Source organism: Symphalangus syndactylus, chromosome 13 (assembly GCF_028878055.3).
Source record: "Symphalangus syndactylus isolate Jambi chromosome 13, NHGRI_mSymSyn1-v2.1_pri, whole genome shotgun sequence".
NCBI lineage: Eukaryota > Metazoa > Chordata > Mammalia > Primates > Hylobatidae > Symphalangus > Symphalangus syndactylus.
Window position 1 is genome coordinate 73,311,565 of NC_072435.2, and position 25,551 is coordinate 73,337,115.

Sequence of the window (25,551 nt, forward strand, 5' to 3'; positions counted from 1 at the left end):
GTTGCTCTTCTCAAGGAGTATCTTTGTGGTGTTCTCTGTATTTCCTGAATCTGAATGTTGGCCTGCCTTGCTAGATTGGGGAAGTTCTCCTGGATAATATCTTGCAGAGTGTTTTCCGACTTGGTTCCATTCTCCCCGTCATTTTCAGGTACACCAATCAGACATAGGTTTGGTCTTTTCACATAGTCCCACATTTCTCGGAGGCTTTGTTCGTTTCTTTTTATTCTTTTTTCTCTAAACTTCCCTTCTCACTTCATTTCATTCATTTCATCTTCCATCACTGATACCCTTTCTTCCAGTTGATCACATCGGCTACCGAGGCTTCTGCAATCTTCACGTAGTTCTCGAAACTTGGCTTTCAGCTCCATCAGCTCCTTTAAGCTCTTCTCTTCATTGGTTATTCTAGTTATCCATTCATCTAATTTTTTTTCAAAGTTTTTAACTTCTTTGCTATTGTTTTGAATTTCCTCCCGTAGCTCGGAGTAGTTTGATCGTCTGAAGCCTTCTTCTCTCAACTCGTCAAAGTCATTCTCCATCCAGCTTTGTTCTGTTGCTGGTGAGGAACTGTGTTCCTTTGGAGGAGGAGAGGTGCTCTGCTTTTCAGAGTTTCCAGTTTTTCTGCTCTGTTTTTTCCCCATCTTTGTGGTTTTATCTACTTTTGGTCTTTGATGATGGTGATATACAGATGGGTTTTTGGTGTGGATGTCCTTTCTGTTTGTTAGTTTTCCTTCTCCCAGACAGGACCCTCAGCTGCAGGTCTGTTGGAGTTTGCTAGAGGTCCACTCCAGACCCTGTTTGGCTGGGTATCAGCAGCGGTGGCTGCAGAACAGCGGGTTTTTGTGAGACCACAAATTCAGCTGTCTGATAGTTCCACTGGAAGTTTTGTCTCAGAGGAGTACCTGGCCAAGTGAGGTGTCAGTCTGTCCCAACTGGGGGGTGCCTCCCCGTTAGGCTGCTCGGGGGTCAGGGACCCACTTTAAGAGGCAGTCTGTCTGTTCTCAGATCTCCAGCTGTGTGCTGGGAGAACCACTACTCTCTTCAAAGCTGTCAGACAGGGACATTTAAGTCTGCAGAGGTTCCTGCTGACTTTTTGTTTGTCTGTGCCCTGCCCCCAGAGGTGGAGCCTACAGAGGCAGGCAGGCCTCCTTGAGCTGTGGTGGGCTCCACCCAGTTCGAGCTTCCTGGCTGCTTTGTTTACCTAAGCAAGCCTGGGCAATGGCAGGCACCCCTCCCCCAGCCTGGCTGCCGCCTTGCAGTTTGATCTCAGACTGCTGTGCTAGCAGTCAGCGAGACTCTGTGGGCATAGGACCCTCCGAGCCAGGTACGGGACACAATCTCCTGGTGTGCCGTTTTCCAAGCCCGTTAGAAAAGCGCAGTATTAGGGTGGGACTGACCCGATTTTCCAGGTGCCGTCTGTTACCCCTTTCTTTGACTAGGAAAGGGAACTCCCTGACCCCTTGCGCCTCCCAAGCGAGGCAATGCCTCGCCCTGCTTCGGCTCACGCACAGTGCGCTGCACCGACTGTCCTGCACCCACTGTTTGTCACTCCCTAGTGATATGAACCCAGTACCTCAAACAGAAATGAAGAAATCACTCGTCTTCTGTGTCTCTCACGCTGGGAGCTGTAGACCGGAGTTGTTCCTATTCGGCCATCTTGGCTCCACCCCCTGTATCCTTATTTTATTATCCCAACTGTTGGAAAGTTTGTCTAGGCATAGAATTTGAGATTGAAAATCAATTTCCTCCAGAATTTCATAGGAATTTCTCTATATCTTCTAGTTGCAATGTCGCTGTAGAGACTTGTGATGTCATTATAATTTCTGATCCTTTGAAGGTAACTTGAACTTTTAAAATTTGTTTATTTGTGCCCCACCCTCCTGAAGCTTTTGGAATATTCTTTTTATCCCTGATATTGTTATCAATTTTTATCTTCTTAATCGTGATGAACACTTTGAAAATTCTTTCCTATAATTTTTTTCTCATCTTATTTTTTGGAACTAGTATTTTTTTGACATTTGACTTACTGGATCCTCTAATATGACTGTATTTTTCTATTATTGCTCATCCTTTTCAATTTTGATCTCCTTCCAATAAACCTTCTCAATTTATCCTTCCAGCCTTTTAACTTTAAAAAGTCAATCATATTTTTAGTTTACCATACTTCTACTTAATCCCTAGATCTTCAAATATATGTGTGTGTATTTGTGTGTGTGTGGGTGTAAGTATGCATGCATGCATGCATGCGTGTGTGTGTATGTATCATTCATTTTCTTCTGCATCCTCTAAGGAATGCAACTTCACATTTCTAACCCAGGGTATTAATTTTAATTTCCCTGAAGTTCTCTTATGCTTTGGCTTTGTCTGTACTTTATCCTGGCTTCTTTTTATCTGTCTATTTTGGTATCTCCATTTTATTTCAGATAATTCTATGAAATCCCTGGTAAACCTCAATTCTCTGTATCAAGCATGAGACAATAAAAATCTACTTGGAAGCGGCCAGGCGTGGTGGTTCACACCTGTAATCCCAGCACTATGGGAGGCCCAGGAGGGTGGATCACAAAGTCAGGAGATCGAGACCATCCTGGCTAACACGATGAAACCCCATCTCTACTAAAAATACAAAAAATTAGCTGGGCCTGGTGGTGGGCGCCTGTAGTCCCAGCTACTCAGGAGGCTGAGGCAGGAGAATGGCATGAACCTGGGAGGCGGAGGTTGCAGTGAGCTGAGATCGTGCCACTGCACTCCAGCCTGGGCGACAGAGTGAGACTCCATCTCAAATAATAATAATAATAATAATAATGATAATCTACTTGGAAGCTATTTGTGTGTGTGTGTGTGTGTGTGTGCATGCATATAATTGTTAATGTCTTTTGTGATTCATTATAGGCCATCCTATAATGATGGCCAGCTGATTGATTCACTGGGTACCATGAATGTCAGTATCTGTTGATCTTAGGGATGATCATTTTTGTCAAAGACAGATTCTTTAAATCTGACTGGAGTGAGGGTGGAGGATATGAAATCCTATATTCCTGAAGGAGACGGTGCCTGGGAAGTGAAGTCAGTTGCTGGGGTCTCAACATAGGTATACATAATTTTATTTAATCCTTTTGTTTACGTTTCCATGCCTTTACCTTTTGTCTTTCTGATAACCCTAAGTCCAGATTTTCCCTAAAATATGTCCTGGCTTTTGATGCGAGAATGGATAGGCCGGCAGTAATATAACTCTTGAATTTGGTTCATCCTACCTTCCATTGGATCTGATGCTCATACTTTCTGAGCCATTGTGGGGTTCTGTGGGAAAATCTGTTTGCGTTACTCTGTCTCCCTCTGCAGGCTCCTCTGGGTCTATCTTCCTTTACTACTCTGCTACCTGTGTATCATTCTTTCATCTGCCTTCCATACTCATATATTGTGGTCATGGAAGATGGAATTTGAGTTAAGATTTTTTGTTCTTGCTGTCCTGTGGGCAATTTCTTAGTAAATACAGGGCAGAAAACTATTCTATCATCTAGAATACAGAAGTCTTGTAAGTAATCTCTCTTTACTTTCTTGAATCTAAACTTGACTCTAAACTCCATAGCTGCACTCAAGTTCAAGTTTAGTAACAGCAGCATGGCTGTCATTTTCATGTTCCCTACATGAAAATAAACTTTCACCTAAAAATCTTAATAAAGCCTTCTTAGCTTTAGATACTATTGCTTTTTGTCCCACCCTTACCTGATTCCTGGCCTCTTCCTCTAGTCTTTCCATGTACTCCTTCCCCATGCTCTGGCCAAATAGAATTATTCAAAATTATCTGAAATCATGAGGCTATTTCATAGCCCTGTTCCTTTGTAGATGTAATTATTTCTGCATATTCTGCATGGAATGTGCTTTCCCCTTCTTTCTGGTTGTCGAAGCTCATCCTTTTATGTGTCATTTCTCAATCATCGTTCTTCTGTAACCTTCATAGTTATGTTTTACTCTTTTTGCTATTTTTATTTAAACTAATTTTCTCTTAAAAATAGAATAAATTGACTTCATAAGGGACCTTTTTTTCTGAATTTAAGTGGGAGCTATTTTGTGATTTTTACTAAGATGTTAAATTACTTGATCAGATTTGCATTTTAAAGCAATCACTAGCTGTAGTGTATAGAATAGTATAATGCTTAGCCTGCCTGCACTCAGAAACTGTTTATAGGACTGTTAGAGCAATTGGGTGAGAGATGATGAGTAGTGACACAGGGCAATGATAGTAGCAATGAAGGAGTGGAAGGGTCAAGAGATGTTAAGGAAATAAAATTAACAGCACTGGGTCAGAGATTGAACGAGAATGAAAGAAAAAAAGTAAAAGGAAATTATCAGACTTCACTTTATGTTTACTTTATAATTTACTTTCCTTCATAGACTATCCACTGATCTTATGGGGTAGTCAACTCATTAATATTCACTTTTAAATCAAACTCCAAAGTTGAGATTTTTGAAAAACTTCATACAGTGTCAGCCTTAACCTTGATATGAATATTGAGGTGAACTATCTATACAGACTGCGGTGAACTAGCTAGATGGCGAATGTATTACATATATTGTGATGATATGATGTTACCCAAAACTTTTAATGGATTCAGTTCATAATTGTACCACACGAGCTATTGAGATTTCTAGAAGGCCTGCAAGAGTCATGAGATTGGACTCATTCACAAATCTTTTGGTCATATCCGTTCTGTAACAACAACTGCTGATCCAGTCTGTGATCATCTTTTCAAAACGTCTAAAAGTAGTATGTATTGTGTCTTAATCCCACACTGTCATTTTGCAACCTTCTTTGTCCAATGTTGCCTACCAGTTTTGAATTTTTGAGTCTTAAAACTGTGGTGTACAAAATTATATCTTTGAAAAAATATATAACTTCACCTTTTAAGCCTCTTTCTCTGTATAGTAGGAGAAAATGTATTTCTCTCAATTCAAAGTAACATAATCACTTTCTGTTTAAAACTCACTGTTTGAGGACCAGGCTCATTCAGTTCCAGATTCTTCCTTTTCTTTCTGCAGTGATAGCCTGGGGAGGGTTGTTGATTGTGGTTACTTATTATCATGGCACCAGGGGTGACACAGCTTGCTCACTGCCATTGCTACCCACCAAGGCTGCTGTCTGATGTGTGCCCAAAGGTAGGATGCTTGTCATGCATAACTTTAGTTATTTTAACCTATCCTCACATCTTCTGTGCCCTTCTTGCTTTTCTGTACCAGCTCTATGCATCCTTCCTGTCCTGATTTCAAGTGCTCTCTAGGATCACTTCTTTCTTCCAGAAAATTCCATATGGCTCTTGGGGGATTAGGAAAAAAATGTATGCTTTCCTTTACTGTTGTGGTCAATGTTGTCCTTTGTGATTCCATTCTCAGGTCTGAATGCTACTTTGAAACTCAGTCCAGAGAGGTAACCTCTTCAGTCTGTTCTAGGGTTCCTTTTCCTTCCAGTTCGCTTCCCTATACTAGTTTTTCTTTTTGTGGGAAAAACACTTAGCTCACTGATCACCCTTCCCTAAGATATGATTTCTGGTTGTACTTTATATGCTTAGTCTTTTGCTGATTTTTAAGATTTAGAAGTCCAGTTATTATCATAGAAACCCTTGGTCTTCAACACAATTCCTGTTATGGCTTAGAAGAACCTATTTAACTTTACAAAGCCAGTAATTTGAATATACCAGGGAGCAGTGCTTATAGAAATGTAATGCTACTACTTGAATGTTGAAGGAAAACAGTAATGTTTTAAATAAGTACAGGGTTAAAATTAGCTCAGCTAATATTTTTAAAACCTCTGATTATATTCATAATATTTTCTAATCAGGTTACAGATTAGTGTGTTTTTATTCAAACAGACTTTTAACTTCAATGAAGAGGCAGTCTTTCCCCTGTCACTTCTCCCTACTTCTTCGATTACTTAGGATTCCTTAAAAATAAGTTACTTTATCCCATTGAAACACATCTACCTCTATGTAGTGTATGGAATAACAAAAATAGTTATAATTATTTTTATATAACTGAGTGGTAGGTTACTTATAAAATATTAACCAAATGCTAAAATAAATAATTTTTTAAAATGTAGAAGCAGCTTGCTGTGACAGACAAAGATAGTATGTAATACTGTCAGTAGTAAAAAAAAAATCACGAATGTTTAGGACTTCTAGGAAAATCAGAGTAGATCTTTTTCTGATGTTGTTTCTTCATAGCAGGTTCACTGCTCAAAAGAAATATGGTATCATATATGTTGCCTTCTATTTCATCCTCATATTTATAGTGAAAAATGAGCACTGTGAGAGAAATATCATAGAGGCAAATGATGCAGCTACAAGGTCACTACAACTTCCTGCAATTTTCCTTAATTAGTTAGGTAAACTATATTTGGATGAATATCTACGATTTAAGAGTTTAACAATAATAATGGTTTACAATATTAATAAAATTCTCATGGTTAATGGAAATGTATTTCATATTAAAGCAGTGAGCTACTAATAATAATATTTAACATGTAGCAAATACATATTTTAAGTGAAAGTCCATATTCCAAAGTATAAATTCATTAAATCCTCACAATAATTCCATCGGTTGAGGTATTAGTCTGTTTTTACTCTGCTATAAAGACATATCTGAGACTGGGTAATTTATAAGGAAAAGAGGTTTAATAGACTCACAGTTCTGCAGGCTCCAAAGGTAGCAAGGCTCGGGAGGCCTCAGGAAACTTACAGTCACGCTGGAAGGTGAAGGAGAAGCAAGCTCATTTTACGTGGTGGGATCCAGAGGAAGAGAGAGAGCCAAGGGGGATGTGCTACGCACTTTCAAAAAAACCAGATCTCATGAGAACTCCATCAGAACAGCAAGGGGAGAAGTCTGCCCCCAAGATTCAGTCACCTCCCACCAGGCCCCTCCTCCAATACTGGGAATTACAATTCGACATGAGATTTGGGTGGGGACACAGAGCTAAACTGTATCAGTAGGTTATAATATTATTGCCATTTTACAGATGATAATACTGTGGAATTTAGAGAAAATAAATGTTCAATCAAAGTCTGCACGAATATTAAGTGGCAGAGCAGACATTCCAACAATGTGAATTGTTCCTCAAAGAATACATGCTATTGCATAGTAGGCCCAAAAATTCATACTGATAAATGTAAAATATACCATGATACCTTTGATTTTTATCACTTTTAATTATGGTAAATGAATGATTATGCGTGCAATTGTACTAGAATTTCTAAGTAGCCCTCTTGTAAATGCAATCTCACTAATTCTTCTGAATTTCTTGAGATGAAATTATTAGATGGGATGATATTTATATTCATCACGTTGAAGTTCATCGAAACTGTCGAAGAAGACTGGCTTCAGATGTCTAGTGATAAATCATATTGGAAGCTTTAGCCAGAACATTCATGATTAAAGTCCTCAATGACCCTTTTACAAAAATTACCAAACACTGAATTATGAATAGTTTGATATTGTTCCCAATTATACAAATTTCTTCACTAAAAAAACTATAATTAATTCATAGCATAAGCCTGCAAAATACGTTACTGCACATTTTGTAACTCATTCAGCTGAAACTAAAAGGTTAAATACTGTGATTATTATTTTTGTGATAATGAACCGAGGGCGATTTTGGAATTCAAATACAATTTCAGGGCCTGATTTCACCATCCTGTTGTATCTATTTAAAGATCACATTCTAATGACAGTTGACAAGATTGTTTGTATTCTCTCTCATCACAGCATTACAGTAAATTTATTGATGAGTTTTAAATACATTTATATACCATGTGTCCTTTGCTTGAAGTCTCCTTAAAGACACAACTCATTTTTCCACCTTTTTATTCAGCTTACACATATACAATTTTGAAAGAGAGAAGTACGTTTGTATATAATATTTTACAATATATTTACATGTTACTTTGTAATTTTTGAAATATTTCACCATCTAGGTTATAATATCCTTTTGGAAGGCACTGGTTTTCCCTCTCTTGTCATTTCCTTGGAGGGTCTCAAGTATCTTTTACGTATGGAAGACACAGCTGTTTATTAGAAGGAATAAATAAAGTGTACAGCAATTATTTTTAAATTTGCATTAAATTTCTTTATATAGTCATTGCTCTCACTGATTGCAGCTGAAGTTAGAACTGTGGCCTGAGCAAAGTTTCAGATATTAGAGATGCTGGACATATCAAAGCCCTTAAGCTTGGGATTCCTCTGGAAGAAATTCTGGATCAAACAAAAAATGATTTGTGAGCTAAAACACAGGTATTACCAACAAGGTACCTTGAAGCCAACTAGCTGGCCTCCCATTTGTTTTCTCACCTAAGTCCCAGGATGAATTTGGATAAAGGCTAAGGAACCATTGACATGCATTTGGAGAATGAAAGTATTCTTATTTTCACTTTCAGTTCATATCATTTTGTTTTTTATTTAAACAAATATTTGTGTATAATTAATGTCATCATAAAACAAAACCAATGCAATACAGTTTGATGGAAGTGGTGTCACAGTAGAGACATTACAGGCCTGGATGAGAATATGACAGCCTCAATCTTTTATTTAGATTTCCCTGAGTTCAGATGGCAAACAGATTCACAACACCTGTGAATTTAAAGGCAGGCAGAGTTAGTGATATGAGTAGTGTCAGAAGCAATTACTACAATTTCTTTAGTTTTCTGATGCCAGCCTTCTCAATTTTCTTAACCTTTGTGAAATTATAACTTTAACAAGTATTTGTTGGAAAGCTATCACAGCAAAATAAAACTAGATGCCATGTGATAATAATAATAGCAAGCATGTTTTTTCATGACTAGCTTTGTGACAGATGCTTTACAAGTGCTGTCTTATTTAGTCCTGGCACAATCCTATAATGTAAGTATTATCTTTCTCCTTGTTTTACAACAAGACTTTTGTTTACAAGAGGAATCTGAAGGTTAAGTAACTTGTCCAGGGTTCCACTGGTAGTAAGTGGTCTCAAGTCAGATCTGTCCGACTCCAGAACTCATTCTCCTCACGCTTGTGAATCCTTTTTCAACCCATGGCCCCACTCTTTGCATATCGACAGTTCGGCACAACTCAAGTCTGACTGAACCTGAAGTTTCTACTAGAAGGCCAAAACAATTCTATCATTTAAATGATGTGTTAAGAAGGGGAGAGTGCTCAATGTTTTAAATTCTAAACAGTATAAAATCCTTCCAAAAAATATATGATCATACGAATATAATCAAATCTTAACTGAGAAAAATTATTACCAAATAAAAGCATCTACCTAAAAATCATGTATTTGTGTGCCAATTCAGGAGACAGTTATGCAAGTAATTTTTCTTACCCTTCAATATCTTCAATATCTTCAACATAGAGATCATGGATATTAATAAAAGGAGATGCAATTTTGCTCTCACATATATTTTTCTTACGCAATGGGATGCCTCCAATTGTTTACGTCTTTCAAGAAACTTAATCACCACCAGATATGTATTAGTCTTCTGATGCCAGTAGGACTAATTTGTATTTTCTAATAGAAAGGAAGACTTTTTCTTCTGTGTTGTAATCTTGTGATATTTAGACCCAAGATTCATTCAGAACACTTAGCAGCCCCATTTCTAGGTTTTTGCCATATAACAACACTAGCATGTGAGTTCAGAAAGGTACATATATCAGACTGTCTCTTGCAACTTTAGATATAATAGAAACACATTTAAACAAGTCAAATATCTATCAACTGGGGGATTGATATATATAATGCAATATTAAAAATAGATGAACATACATGAAATGGCTGTTAGAAAAGCTGTTAAAATATTGTTACATATAAATTTGAAACTGCAAAATAATATGTAAAATTTCAGCCAAATTTGGTTAAAAATGTCATCTCGTGTGTATGTGTGTGTGTGTGTGTGTGTGTTCTGTGGTATAGTGTGAAGTGGGGTGTACACACAATTCTAGAACTCTTCATACCAAATTATTCAAAAATGGACAGGGTTGAAAGTTGTGGGGAGACTTTCACTTTTTAGTTTCTATACTTCTGATTTATTATTATTACTTTTTTAAATGTGAATTTGCTTTGTTGGAAATGCTTAAAAAGTTTTTAACATGCTTGGCATTTAGTGTTCGTGACTATAAAATGCAACTTACCTTTTCAGCCTAATTTTCCCTAATTTTAGACATTCTGCCTCAATTACAGATTTTGCGGCTGTGTCCTAGATTTCTTTGCCTGTCGGCTTTTCTGTGTGTCATACCCACTGCAAGGAAGGTCCTTCTCCTCACTTCTCATGCTTAGGTTCTGTGTTATTTCCAGTTCTAATTCCAGTGCTTCTAAGAATAATTTTAACAAGCATATTTCTTATTTTCTTTCTTCTATTCTCATTTCAAATATTTCATTTTTCTGTTACATCACATCATAGTCTGCCTTGTAATAAATCCACTAATATATGCATATGTACCACTCATGAAGCTGAAATCTTCATGCTTATTTTTCCCTTACAATTAGTAAGTATTCTGTTCAATTGAAAAAATTAACAGTTTTATTTTTGTAAACTTTTTGTAGAGTTTCAGCTTTTCTGTATATCATGATCTGCTGTTGAAGAGACACCTGTGTTCTATGTCAAATTGTCAATTTTGTGCCTTATAATCCACTTCTGAATTCTACATTGTAATTTCTGTGTAATAACTCCATTTGCTGCCTCTATTCTCTCATATAAACACATTTCAAGAGGCTTAAGTGGAAGATGATAATCCAAAAATAAAATATCTTAGACAGGAAGGTATTTGTAATTATCTCATAAAATGATGCCAAAATCTTGTCACATACAGTATCTCACATGACAAATTCAATAGTCTTCTCAGAGAAACACAATTTTTTATAGTAATGTTTCTATGTAAATCAGTCCAGGTGGGTTTCTTTTACATGAACAGGCAAGATTGTTTTCAAAATGATAGAAACAATAAAGAGAGAGAAAACCCAAACTGATTTGCAACGGGAGTTTCCTCAGTAGTCATCCCGGAGGGAAGTTTTGCTTTGTCACAAGTGACTAGCCCTTAATTTTGAGAGTGAATCATCCCCTTTGAAATGAGAGATAAGTCAGGGAAAGAGCTGTTTAAAAATTACTTTACAACTATTTCCTTTAGAGCTATGACTTCTTAAACTGGAATGTGATCCAGAATAGCTTCCCTTTGAATCCCACATTTGTCTTCAGCATTTTATTGTCTCTCTTTTCCCTCACCCCATCTCACTTTTTCCTTCTCTCTGTTCAACAGATTTACACTGACTGGGCCAACCACTACCTAGCAAAATCGGGCCATAAGCGGCTGATCAAGGACTTGCAACAAGACATTGCAGATGGAGTACTCCTAGCAGAAATCATCCAGATTATTGGTAAGCCCTTCCTTCTGAAAGAAAGCATGAAAGTCTCTGCTCCCATCTCTTTGGTAAAGCACAACTTAAGTTAAGCACCTTACTGAATTGGTCCATGTGTCTCTGAGATTCATGTAGCTCTCCCCTGATTTAATTAAAATGTTTATGTGAGGATGTTTGAAAAAGGCAGTTTGGCCATACTTTTAAATAACTAGAACTGTATCTTTATATACATAAACTTGCTAACCTTTATTGAATCATTTGAATTGAACTGTCAGAAATGAATGCTTTATTAAACCATATGTCTCCCATGTGTGTAGTTCATTAGCTGGAGCAATTCATACACTCTGAGATGCCTTGAAACTGTATCCTGATCCAGCAGGGACAATTGTGAAAGGTTTCATGTCAGCAATCATTTGGCACAGGCTAAAGAATTAGCAGCAACTTCCTTCTCACTCATTTTTTTTTTTTTTTTTTTGCCTGATTTGTGCATATAGAATTGGCGGCTGTTAATAAGTGTGTCTTCTTGTACACTGCTTGGAAGACAGAATATATGTAGCAGGAGCATTTTTGCTTGGTGTTTTTTTTTCCTGTTTTCGTGTGTGTGTTTCACTTCATTGCTTAAGCATGTCGTTCTTTTTTTCTCTCTTTTATTTTATCTCTTGGCTTTAGCAAATGAAAAAGTTGAAGATATCAATGGATGTCCTAGAAGTCAGTCTCAGATGGTAAGAATCATATTTATTCTCAATATATAATGCTGATCTTCACTTCCAGAATTAATTGCATTTGTAAATGGATATTTTTTTTTCTGCATGTCTTCCTGCTTAAGAAACCATTTGATCCCATTCTCTCATATGTATTTGTGTGGGTTCAATTTAGGCACATCAACATCATTAAGTGACTCTTATATACACATGACATATTTCCAGATGTCTTATTAGATCCTTGACTTTTTTTTGTTCTGCCGTGCTGTATAATTTAATTTAACACTGGTCTTAATGGTAGTAAATTTCATTTCTACTTTTAAGTGGATTATTTCTGTCTGAACAACTGGCTTAAAGAACAGGCCTTGCCATGTGCATTTTAAAATATATAAATAGTATTTTCTTTGTTCACAACAAAGTCCAATGTAAACACATGGACTCTTCAACACTTCTGGAAATAGTTCTCAAGGCATGCTGCTGTAAGTTTGGTGAGCAGTGACTGATTTTGAGATATGATTCGTAGTCTCTTCCAGAAAGCCTTCAGCCTGGATATCTGCCTCTTTCCCAGCTATCTCTTATCTTTATCAACCAATAAAAACTTAAAGTTTTATAATAAAGTCAAAGAGTAATAAACTACAGAGATAAAAATATGTTTTTTAATTAAAAAGCCACAACTTAGTTTTCTAGGAAAACCTGAAATATAAAATGCCTTAACTAAAGTTACATCAAGCAGATATAATCAGGAATGACAGCCAAAATCCACAAGATGAAGCTTTCTCCAAAACTCTTCAGCACAGAATAGGCATTTTAAATGAATTTAATGAGTTCTTAGTTGTCAGAAACTTGGAAGAATAAAAAAATCTATAAACTTTTAAAATCCACTGACCTATTTTACTTAATGTCAGAAAACTGAAATCCAAAATAATAAACATAATTTATTTTTAAAAGTGATTAACTATCATGTCTATTTTTAAAATAATTGGTCAGATGTGGTGGCTCACACCTGTAATCCCAGCATTTTGGGATGCCAAGGTGGGTGGATGACCTGAGGTTGGGAGTTCGAGACCAGCCTGACCAACATGGAGAAACCCTGTCTCTACTAAAATTACAAAATTAGCCAGGTGTGGTGGCGCATGCCTATAATCCCAGCTACTCGGGAGGCTGAGGCAGGAGAATCGCTTGAACCAGGGAGGCGGAGGTTATGGTGAGCCAGGATCATGCCATTGCACTCCAGCCTGGGCAATAAGAGCAAAACTCCATCTCAAATAAATAAACAAATAAATAAATAAAATAATAAAATCAAACAATAAAATAAATAAATAAAAAATAATTACTTCCAGGACCTATTATAATGTCATGAACTCTGTGTATATGGTTGTGAAAAAAATCACTGTAAAAGAAAGGATTTCTATACAATCCTTCGGTTTTAAGGAAACTTCCTGATCTAATTACTCTAAGTGACTCTGTGGGAATTAATTACAGTTGTTTTCTGAGGTTTTACTGTGAACAAGCCAAATCAGAAGACATTTAGACCTCGATACAGTAATAAGCCGTGTGATGTTGAGAAAAATATGTAACTTCTTTGAGCCTCAGCTTTCTCATCTGTAAAATGAACCTTAATTAGAATGTGACAATGAGATATGTATGTTATTATGCAATGCAGAATAGTATTGCTACAAACTTTGTAAAGGACACATGCATGGATTAACACCTGTTAAAAGATTTTTAAGGCTTTCAATTAAAAAGCTCAACAGTCCCCTGAAACCATAATTATGTTTCTTAAACCCAGCATGGTTGCTTTTGATTTCATTATTTTTACCATGAAGAGGTGTTGAATAATATTAAACATTTTAAGTCTAGAAACTCTCACCTACTTGGCTACCATTCCAATTTGATTCTGGTATTACAGAGAATTCAATAAACAGGGAAGCTTATACTCAGTGATGGAAAAAAAATTCCAAAGCTCATAACAATGGTTAATAGAGGTGCTGTTTTTACCTATTTATCTGAAACAGCTGTTCCTAGAGAGTCTACAGATCTGTGAAAAGATTCTCTTGAGTTTCAGACTCTGTTAATTTTTTTATTACTTCTTATTCCTGTTAACTGCAAAATATCATGTTACAGATATTATGCAAGTTATGTTGATATTTCCACTTCTGATTAAAACAAAATAGAAAGGCCAAAGTCTGAGAAATGCAAATGCTATCAAAAAGGTAGTTTATTCAGCCAAAAAGCATTAGTTGGAATCATATCAAATATTGACTAAGAATGACTTAGATCCTCATTTCTTTAAGATGTGGTTGAATTTTGAATCTGAAGTTGGCATGCCTTCAATATCTTGATTCAGAAAAATACATATGAAATAAATGTAACTTTTTTTGGTTGAATTATTTTTGCCTCTGTTCTTAAGAATTTGTGTCAGAACTATTAGTGAATACAAATTCCAGACTTTAATTGAGACAAGAATGAAAAGGAAATAGAATTATGATAGCATGACTAGGCTTATGAATTTCATGTATCTACTCCAAACAGGATGCTGCCTGTTCCTTGATTGCATAACACTGGGAGGTGTTACATTAGTAAGAGTGAGTGGTATACTTGCTCACAGGACTACTTTGGCCACCTCTTTTTGTATACCTGGTCTCTTGTGGCCTTTGGTTGCTGTTGGTGCTTAATAACAAAAGATAAAGTAAAATTAGGTCTGCTACTATTTTTAATCACAAATTGTTTTTATTTAAATCTTAAACTTGCTACCCTTTATTGAATCATTTTAAGCCTTTAAGAATAGAAGATCCCTTTTGTTGTATGAATCTACAATGTATTGATAAATTTCCATAGTAGCCAGGTAATTCACATGTAATCAATATTTACTGAGCACTGAGTACAAGGTGTAACAACATTTGAGTGAACTACACTTGAGAATTGGAGGAGCAAATGTTTAGATAAATAACAGCAACAGTTACATAGGCGAGAACAAAAGGGACTGAGAATGGAGTAACTTTGGTGCATTCCACAAACAAATAGAAGAGCACTGTGGATTAGGCACAAGGAGAGTTGTTTGAAGGGAACAAGGAAGCCTGATAGCGTAGGGCCAAAGTAAGGAGTTGGTATGGTATTCTAACTCAGGGAGACTTTGGAAGACTTTTAAAGCTGGGCTGTGGTATGATCCAATATAAATATTTTTAAAGATCACCCTAGATGCTTTATGGGGATTATAAAGTAAGTAAGTGTTGGTGTCCAGTTGAATGTGGGCAATGGAGAGTATGGCCCCAATTTTTTAGCCTGAATGGGTAAGTAATTACCATTAAACAAGATGATTATTATAGAAGCAGAAAAAATTTCTTAAAAAGGTGTGTAGGGGGGAAGGTGATGAATTCATATTTTAACATGTAGAACTTGATGTATCTATTAAAACATCAATTTGGAGGAAACTTAAGGCTATTAAACATGTGTTTCTGAAAGTCAGAAAATAATATTGGTTAGAATATACTGAAAAAAGAGGTAATATTTGAAACCATGGACAAGAATGGAATCTTACAGGAGGTCTGCATAAAGTCACAGGAGAAGAAACCTGAGGTTTTTCACTCTAGGAAATATAAATATTTATGTGATAGAGGTATAGGAGTCGGGAAAGGGAAAGAATGTTGACAGAGTGAGACTATCGTTGAGGAACAGAATCACAGATGTGGACTGCTAATCCTTAGGGAAGATGCAGTAGCTGAAGCTCTAATATGTGGACTACCCCAGCAAGTCAGGGCAAAGTAAGATGAGCAGAATGTGTAACACGCTGTCAAATGTTATGCAGCTAAATAGCTGGTATACTGGAATGTGGTATTTATTTTTGGTAATTGGATAGGCATTGATTACCTGTATGTGAACATCTTCTGTAGAGTGATAACGTGTTAAGAAGTAACTAAGAAGTGCCGATATCCATTGAGTCATGAATAATTTTTCTAAGAGTGTCCTGTTAAGACACTGTTAGAGAAGAAAAAAAATAAATAGCTTAAGAAGACAGAGTTGAGGGGAGTTTTTGCAAGGGGGGGAGAAAGCAGAGAAGGAGGAAGCAGTAGAGGGAAAGGAAAGGGTTCACAGGAATGAAGTGGTAAGTAACTATACCAAGTCCTAAAGGAAGTAGAAGAGGAGGAAATTTTAGTCTGTGTGGAAGATTTGATATTGGAAAACAATAGGGATACATTTGTTTTTGTATCATGTCATAAAAGGTTATGATGGGGTGAAGATACTGATACTGAAAAAAGTATGTATGTAACATATTTGTATAAACACAAATCTCTACATAGTAGCTACCACTGAAAGGATTGTGGCCGGAACAGGGAAGAAACACATAAATAGAGGCAAGTTATTTGAAGGTTTCTAGTTCTGTGGAGTATAATGCACTATATTATTCTGCTTTTACAACTTACATAAGTGTTATATGTATTATTTTGTGTACATCAAGTATACTCAATAATTTCAAAGTAGAAAAGAAAGTATATTAAATAGAAACTAGAGGAATTTAAATTAATATGACAACTTCAGAATTTTAGATAATATTAATGTGCTTTCTTTTCATGTGATTTTCTAATGGTTTAATGGTTACTTTATTTATTTATTATTATTATTATTTTTTGAGACGGAGTCTTGCTCTGTCGCCCAAGCTGGAGTACAATGGTGTGATCTTGACTCCCTGCAACCTCTGCCTCCCTGATTCAAGCAATTCTCCCTGCCTCAGCCTCCCAAGTAGCTGGGATTACAGGTGCCCACCAGCACGCCTGGCTAATTTTTTTTAATTTTTTAAATTTTTAGTAGAAACGGGTTTTGCCATGTTGGCCAGGCTGGTTTCAAACTCCTGACCTCAGGTGGTCCACCCATCTCGGCCTCCCAAAGTACCGGGATTACAGGCATGAGCCACCACGCCTGGCCATGGATACCTTATAATAAAGAAAAATTCACCATATATATATATATATATACACACATATATATATATGGTGTATATATACACATATATGTACATATATATACATATATATAATTATAGCACTATGACTCAGAGGAGTGGAATATTGCTATATATATACATGTATATGTGTGTGTATATATATGTATGTGTGTGTGCGTGCGTGTGCATGTGCACCTTATAAAGAAAATTTAACTCTCTCTATATAATATGTGTATGTGTGTGGATATACATAATACAGGTATATATAATCCCAACAATAATTCTTTTGAATAGCATAGTCCAAAGAGCACATATTTAAGAAAAATATGAATTTGTCCTTTTAGCACTTTATTAGTATAATTACTGAGATATTGTGGTTCATATTTATCTTGAGTTTCAAAGTCGTGGCTATTTTTCTTTGATGAGCTTGAGACTAAACTGGTCCTGGAAAACAGAACTTAGTTTGTTGGAGCTTAGTCAACACTAAATTTAACCTTATCCAAAGATGAAGTTACTAATGTGGATGGCACCTGTTGAGTAATTCCTAGGTGGGCGGCATCAGGATTCAAAATATATACTGCATGTCCCAACTTTGGTGAGCTTACATGAGGAAATAAATTAGTAAACTATAAATACCAGGAATGTCCCAAATGCCCAGCAAATTAAAAATAGCAAAAATATGTCCAACATTTACTTAGAATGCAGAGACACAAGTGCAAGTTTCTTAGACAAAAATGTTAGACATGTAGGGTAAAAGTTGTTTCAAAGACATTTAAAATTGTTTTTTAAATAGACCATTATATTTAAGGATCTTCAAAAATGCACAGAAGAATGAGGACATCTGATTATGTGAAATAGTTACAAACCAAGTATTAGACTATGTAAGGCAGCTAATGAGCTGGCAAATGTATTTCACAGCTTGTCCTTCCTCTTTCTTGGCTCTATTTTGTTGTAATAGCTCAATTGTTTTCCAGCCACAACCTTCAACCTAAGTTTTTAGTATAACATATATGTTGTTTACAATTTGCTGTTATGAATATTTTTGGCTTCTTATTCCTTTTTAACTCCTAGTAGCTGGAACATTAGATTTAAGTCTTTCCTGCCTATCTGATTCCATGTCCCATAGGGTTATGGCTCCCAGAATCATTACTGTTATGGAATTCACATCTTTATCCCATTTGGGATAGAAATTTCTTGATCCTATTTCTATTGTTTATATTTATCTGGAAAGTGAAACTATTCTTAATAGTAAAAAAAAGCCCATGCTTTTATCAGTAGCCTGTCCTTTAAAGTTTTATTTTTTTCAGCTACTGCTTGTAATCACTCTTCTTTTAAAGGATTTCTTTTTTTTTTTTTTTTTTTTTTTTTTTAGGTAAGATAAGAAGATGAGGTTCTTAACCAAATAGGGAAGAGATAAAATACTGGAATGCTCTTAAAGGTTTAATAAAATCTTATATATGGCACACTGTAAAATTGTAGCACTATGACTCAGAGGAGTGGAATATGGCTAAGTTAGTCCAGTCACATGATCCCTTGACTTTGAAAATATTCATCTTCTGGAATGGCTAGAAAAAGATAGCTTAATGAAGACAAATGCTTTACTACAAATAGAGTTCTGATCTATAAAGAAATACTAAATGAAAATCTTTACTTTGTATTTTTCTTAATGATTTCGTTATTTTTATACAGATTCAAACTTTGCAAAAATATGTATAAACTACTAGTATCAGGGAATTTATATTTAAGTTATTAGAATATCACCTAAATGATTTTTAAATCTGTCTATCTCTAGAGGTTGCTCCACACACTAGTCAAGTTCAAATGAAGTAATTGACATAACATGGAGGCATTAAGAGGCAGTGTGTTTTGTTAAAAGGACAAAGGTAACTGGAATTCTAATTTTGTGTATATGACCCAGGAAAAGGCATTCAGTAAATTCTCAAGGCCTCTGCTCATTTCTGCAATGAGGAAATTGGACAGATAAACTCTAAAGTCAATTGGAACTCTGATTTGCTACCTTGATTTAAAAAAAAATGCCAAAGATGATGATTTCTCTTCAGTTTTAGTAAGTCTAATTTACAAAGAAAAACAGCAACGTGAAATCATTTCGTTGTGGGAATTCTTTGGTCTGCCATTTAGAAATTAAATAAAAGTTAAAAATACAAGAACTCCTTGTTGCATTAACTTTATAGAATAAATAGCTTAAATGTTGTTCTTATTGTTGTCAATATTTATACTTGTTTGTGTAACCAATATGATAAATAGAAATTGGAATAAAGTAATGGTTTGAATTACAGATTTTTTCTTTGTTTTTGAAGAGAAGAAATAATTTTTAAGGACATTAAAATTTATATATGCATATGTAACTATTGCAAAATGTAGTTGATATTTCTACTATATTTTTGAATATTGACCACTTTAATAAATAATTGGCATATTTTTATCCTGATTTTTTTGTACTTAAAATGCTACAAATTGTTTTTTATTGGTAGCCCAGTATTACTGTAAACACAAAATACAATCATTGTATTTGAAGACATAGTTCATAAGAATCCTTTTATAATTTTAGCTTTTTACATTTAATAGTTGGTGTTGTTAAGGAACTTATTGCTCCTTCTTTTTCAGTTGCCCCCCACCACTGCCAAACTTAATAAAATTATCACTTACAATAATCAGTGGAAAAATATTTAACAGTAGGACAATTTTAACAATCTTAGTTTAGGAAACAAAATATTAAGATATGTGGCCATTTTCAATATGAATTGTAATACTCCTATCTGAAAAAATCTGTGATAGTTTATATATTTACAATTATTTCAATAATAAGAAAAAAGAGTAAATAGGGAAAATCTTGTTCACTTAACCTCAGTGCAATCATATGCAAAATTTATCTTTGATCAGATAAGTATTTTGAAATATAGTAGATATGCCAAAGCTAGTTGCTTCATGAAATTATATTTAAATTATTTTAATACGAATTCAGTTAAAAACTGAATTGTGTGGATAGACACAGAAAATATATTGACATTCCTTGTTACACTCTGAAAAATCATATTTCACGCCTAACTTGTATTAGCCATGTTTCAAACATAACAAGAAATACTGGGAAATCATTACATAGAAACATACAACTTTAGAGAAAGATCTGATAGTTCAATGATGTCATTATCACTTACTTATTGAACATCAATGGTATATACCTAGTGCTGTGCTAGATGTTTTGCTTATACTTTTCATTTAGCCATCACGGCAAACCTATAATGGAACTGTGTCTCACTGAGGCGATCTGTGTCCTTTATTTAGTAAAGTGGAAAAATTACGGTATGGACTCATGTTTATTTAGTCTAGGCCAAATTATCTTTAGATTTATTAACAAATAAATTTAACAAAATAAGGTCTGGAATTCAGGTCTTTGGATCTTCAGCTGTTTTTTTCCTTCTCCTCCTCCTCCACTTCCTCCCCTTTTTTTATTATTTTTTAAACTACTTTTTTATAGCAAATTTAAGTTCACAGCAAAATTGAGAGAAAAGTACAGATTTCCTATCTACCCCTTTCCCTCACACATGCATAGCCTCCCCCAATATCATCATCACGCAACAGAGTAGTATATTTGTTATAATTAATAAACATATATTGAAACATCAGCATCACCCAGAATCCATGATTCACATTAAAGTTTACTCTTGGTATTGTACATTAGACAAATATGTAATGACTTGTGTTACCATTATAGTATTATACAGAGAAGTTTTACTGCCCTACACATCCTTTGTGCTCCAACCCCTGGGAACCAGTGATTGTTTTACTGTCCCTGTGGTTTTGCCTTTTCTATAATGTTATATTGTTGGAGTCATACAGCATGTAGACTTTTCAGGTTGGTTTCTTTCACTTAGTAATGTGGATTTAAGGTTCCTACATGTCTTTTCATGGCTTGATGGCTCATTTCTTTTAAGTGCTGAATAGTATTCCATTGTCTGAATGTACCACAGTTTATCCATTCAGCTACTGAAGAACATCTTAGTTGCTTCCAAGTTTTGGCAGTTATGAAGAAAACTGCTATACAATTCCGTGGGTAGATTCTTGTGTGAACTTAAGTTTTCAACTCTTTTGGGTAAATACTAATAAGTGTAATTGATGGATCATATGACATTTGTTTAGTTTTGTAAGAAACCACCAAACTGTCTTCCAAAGTGTTTTATTTTGCATTCCCACCAGAAATGCGTGAGAATTCCTGCTGCTCCACATCCTCACTAGCATTTGGTGTTGCCAATGTTCTGGATTTTGGCCATCCTAATAGTTGGTAGTGGCATCTCATTGTAACTATAATTTGAATTCCCCTGATGACATATGATGTGGAAATATGCATCTTTTCGTATGCTTATATGTCTTCAGTATATCTGTTTTGGTGAGGTGTCTGTTAAGGTCTTTGACCCCAGTTTTAAAAACCAGATTCAATGCCATCCCTATCAAGCTACCAATGACTTTCTTCACAGAATTGGAAATAACTACTTTAAAGTTCATACGGAACCAAAAAGGGGCCTGCATTGCCAAGACAATCCTAAGCCAAAAGAACAAAGCTGGAGGCATCACACTACCTGACTACGAACTATACTACAAGGCTACAATAACCAAAACAGCATGGTACTGGTACCAAAACAGAGATATAGACCAATGGAACAGAACAGAGCCCTCAGAAATAATACTACACATCTACAGCCATGTGATCTTTGACAAACCTGACAAAAACAAGAAATGGGGAAAGGATTCCCTATTTAATAAATTGTGCTGGGAAAACTGGCTAGCCATATGTAGAAAGCTGAAACTGGATCCCGTCCCTTACACCTTATATAAAAATTAATTCAAGATGGATTAAAGACTTACATGTTAGACCTCAAACCATAAAAACCCTAGAAGAAAACCTAGGCAATACCATTCAGGACGTAGGCGTGGGCAAGGACTTCATGTCTAAAACACCAAAGCAATGGCAACAAAAGCCAAAATTGGCAAATGGGATCTAATTAAACTAAAGAGCTTCTGCACAGCAAAAGAAACTACCATCAGAGTGAACAGGCAACCTACAGAATGGGAGAAAATTTTTGCAATCTACTCATCTGACAAAGGGCTAATATCCAGAATCTACAAAGAACTCAAACAAATTTACAAGAAAAAAACAACCCCATCAAAAAGTGGGTGAAGGATATGAACAGACAGTTCTGAAAAGAAGATATTTATGCAGCCAACAGACAGATGAAAAAATGTTCATCCTCACTGGCCATCAGAGAAATGAAAATCAAAAACACAATGAGATACCATCTCACATCAGTTAGAATGGTGAGCATTAAAAAGTCAGGAAACAGAAGGTGCTGGAGAGGATGTGGAGAAATGGGAACAGTTTTACACTGTTGGTGGGACTGTAAACTAGTTCAACCATTGTGGAAGACAGTGCAGCGGTTGCTCAAAGATCTATAACTAGAAATACCATTTGACCCAGCCATCCTATTACTTGGTATATACCCAAAGGATTATAAATCATGCTGCTATAAAGACACATGCACACGTATGTTCATTGAGGCACTATTCACAATAGCAAAGACTTTGAACCAACTCAAATGTCCATCAGTGATAGACTGGATTAAGAAAATATGGCAAATATACACCATGGAATACTATGCAGCCATAATAAAGGGTGAGTTCATGTCCTTTGTAGGGACATGGATGAAGCTGGAAACCATCATTCTCAGCAAACTATCACAAGGACAAAAAACCAAACTCCACATATTCTCACTTGTAGGTGGTAATTGAACAATGAGAACACTTGGACACAGGAAGGGGAACATCACACACCAGGGCCTGTCGTGGGGCAGGGGGTGGGGGGCGGGATAGCATCAGGAGATACACCTCATGTAAATGTCAAGTTAATGGGTGCAGCACACCAACATGGCACATGTATACATATGTAACAGACCTGCATGTTGTGCACAGGTACCCTAGAACTTAAAGTATAATTAAAAAAAAAAACAGGTTGTTTGTTTTCTTGTTGAGTTTTAAGAGTTCTTTGTAAACTTTGGATGATGATTGTGTCTTCTGCAAATATTTCTGCTAGTCTGTGGTTTGTCTTCTCATTCTTTTGACACTGTGCTTTACAGGGCAGAAGTTTTTAATTTTTATGAAGTCCAGCTTATCAATTATTTATTTTATACATCATGTCTTTAGTGTTGTGTCTATTTTTATTTATATATTTGTTGCATGTAGATGCCCAGCTCATCTCGCACTATTTGTTGAAAAGGTGATCTTTGCTTCATTCTATTGCCTTTGCTTCTTCGACAGATATCAATTGACTATATTAATCTGGGTCTACTTCTGGGCTCTCTATTCTGTTTCACTGATTATTTTCCCATTTTTTCACCAACCTCACACTGTCTTGATTACTGTTTTGGTTACATGACTTACTTCATGTAGGTCATAAAGCTATGTTATGTTAGTCCTCCAATTTTGTGCTTCTTCAATATTCTGTTGGCAATTTAGGTCTTTTGACTCTTCATATAAAGTTTAAAATTAGTTTGTTGATATCCACAAAATAACTTCCTGGATTTTTATTGAGATTGCTCTTTCTAAAAAAAATTATTTGGCTCCTCTCCTTCTCCCTCCCCTATGCCCAAACTTGCAATATAAATAAGAATTATTCTTCAATATTACACTTGTTTCTTCTATCTGTGGCAGGGATATAAACTCTATGAAACTGGGAGAGGGAGTGGTCTTGTGAGACAAATAATGATTTATAAATTTTATGGTAAAATTATGAATTTGGCAAATAATAAGTTGTTATATGTAACTTGAGCTCTTTATATACATACATGTTTTTAGGTTTAGAAGAGTTTAATAACTTTATAATAAAACAATAAATTCCCTTGTTTGGTTTTGTTTTCTGGAACAAACTTAAAAGCAGAAATTTATTAAAAAACAAAAGACTATATCTTCAGGTCAATGAATACTGATGTAATTTTTAATAAATTATATTTATAACACTTGCCAATTATAGCTTATAATGAAGATTTCATATCATCTATAACTGATACAAAATATTAAATGATGCTCATAATTCTCCAATTATCAAGTAAGTTAAAGAAGAATAGTAGGGTTTTGAAGAAAAGATTTTATCTGATTATATCCTCAGGAACTTTCCATACCTATGTCTATATAGCTAGTCACAGACACACACACAATTCTGTTCTAGCATACATGTGTTTATACAGCTTAGCTCTAAGGAAGAGTATCTATACGTATAAATAATTGAATATACCCTTCTCCATTTCTAGTGTGGATATATGTGTGTGTATACATACACACACACCCACACATGCCTAGAAACTTCTCAGTTTCTTACAATGTGTAAATTGTAATACCATGATGCAAATCCAGTTTTATTTAACTGCAAAATTTTTAATTACACCATAGGACCTAATTAATAAACGTACTCCTTGTATCTAATCACAGATCAACTAAACAAATAAACAAAAACCAAAGAGCAAAACCCAATTACTGTCCCCTATTTCTCTCTCTATTCTGCAACACAAACACATTTGAGATGGGAAAGGAAAGCCTTCAAGGCGTTGCTTTGCAATGACACAGGAGTAACTAATTAAACTGCACCTCTCATCCTCTCTGCCCCCAGCACTAAGACTCAACAAATCACAATTCCAGAGGAAAAGGCCTGGAATTATGCATGCTCACAGTGACCCCTGCTCAGCTTTGGACTTGCCAAAGTTTAGATTTCTACTGCTTTACTGAGTAGATCCTTGTATTAGTTTCCTGTGGCTTCTGTAACAAATTACCACAAACTTGGTGGCTTAAAACAATAGAAATTTAACTTCTCACAGTACTGGAGGGCAGAAATCTCTATCACTGGGCTGGAATCAAGGTGTCAGCAGTACTGTACGTCTTCCAGAGGCTGTAGGGAATATCCATTCCTTTCCTTTTCTTGCTTATGGTGGATGCCTGCATTCTTTCTTTTGCTTGAGGCCACATCAACCATTCTGTATGTTAATCTACCAGCATATAAAATGCATTGGATATTTGAGAAGTAATATACGAGTAGTTAAACTTGTAAACTTATGAAATGTGTGGAACAAGTGGATTTTTGCATACCCATTTCTGTCTTTACCTTTACACTACACAGTTTTCATTCTTACATTCAACCAAATATTTATTGAGCCCCTACTTCATTTGTACCTGGCACTATTTCCTAGCCATCTGCCAGTTGTGTAGTAAGCCTGAGTCAGAGGCTGAGAATAGCTTAGTGAGAATGTTTAAATTATAGTGGTAGTAAGCATAATGAGGCAGAAGAGCAAGCTCATTGCAGAAAGACGGGTTTAAGTTTTAGTTCTGGCTCTGCTCCTCATTAACTGTATAAGCTTATATAAACTATGCTATCTCTCTGAGCCTCTAGTGAATAAGAAAAATAATACTGACTTTACTAAAACTGACAGTGAAGATGAAAAGGGTTTTGTATGTGGAGTAAATAGCATACTTGCTTATGACTCTGTAAA

General features: G+C 35.5%; 1 protein-coding gene across 9 annotated transcripts in view; it reads left to right on the top strand.

Annotated features, from left to right (window-relative positions):
• NAV3 (neuron navigator 3) overlaps positions 1 to 25,551 on the top strand; it is a 908,101-nt gene that overhangs the window by 616,712 nt on the left and 265,838 nt on the right. For all 9 annotated transcript variants that reach the window (XM_055236272.2, XM_055236270.2, XM_055236266.2 and 6 more), the window contains 2 exons: positions 11,266 to 11,383; positions 12,035 to 12,087. In XM_055236272.2, coding sequence (XP_055092247.1) covers positions 11,266 to 11,383; positions 12,035 to 12,087 — 171 coding nt within the window. The remainder of the gene's footprint in view (positions 1 to 11,265; positions 11,384 to 12,034; positions 12,088 to 25,551) is intronic.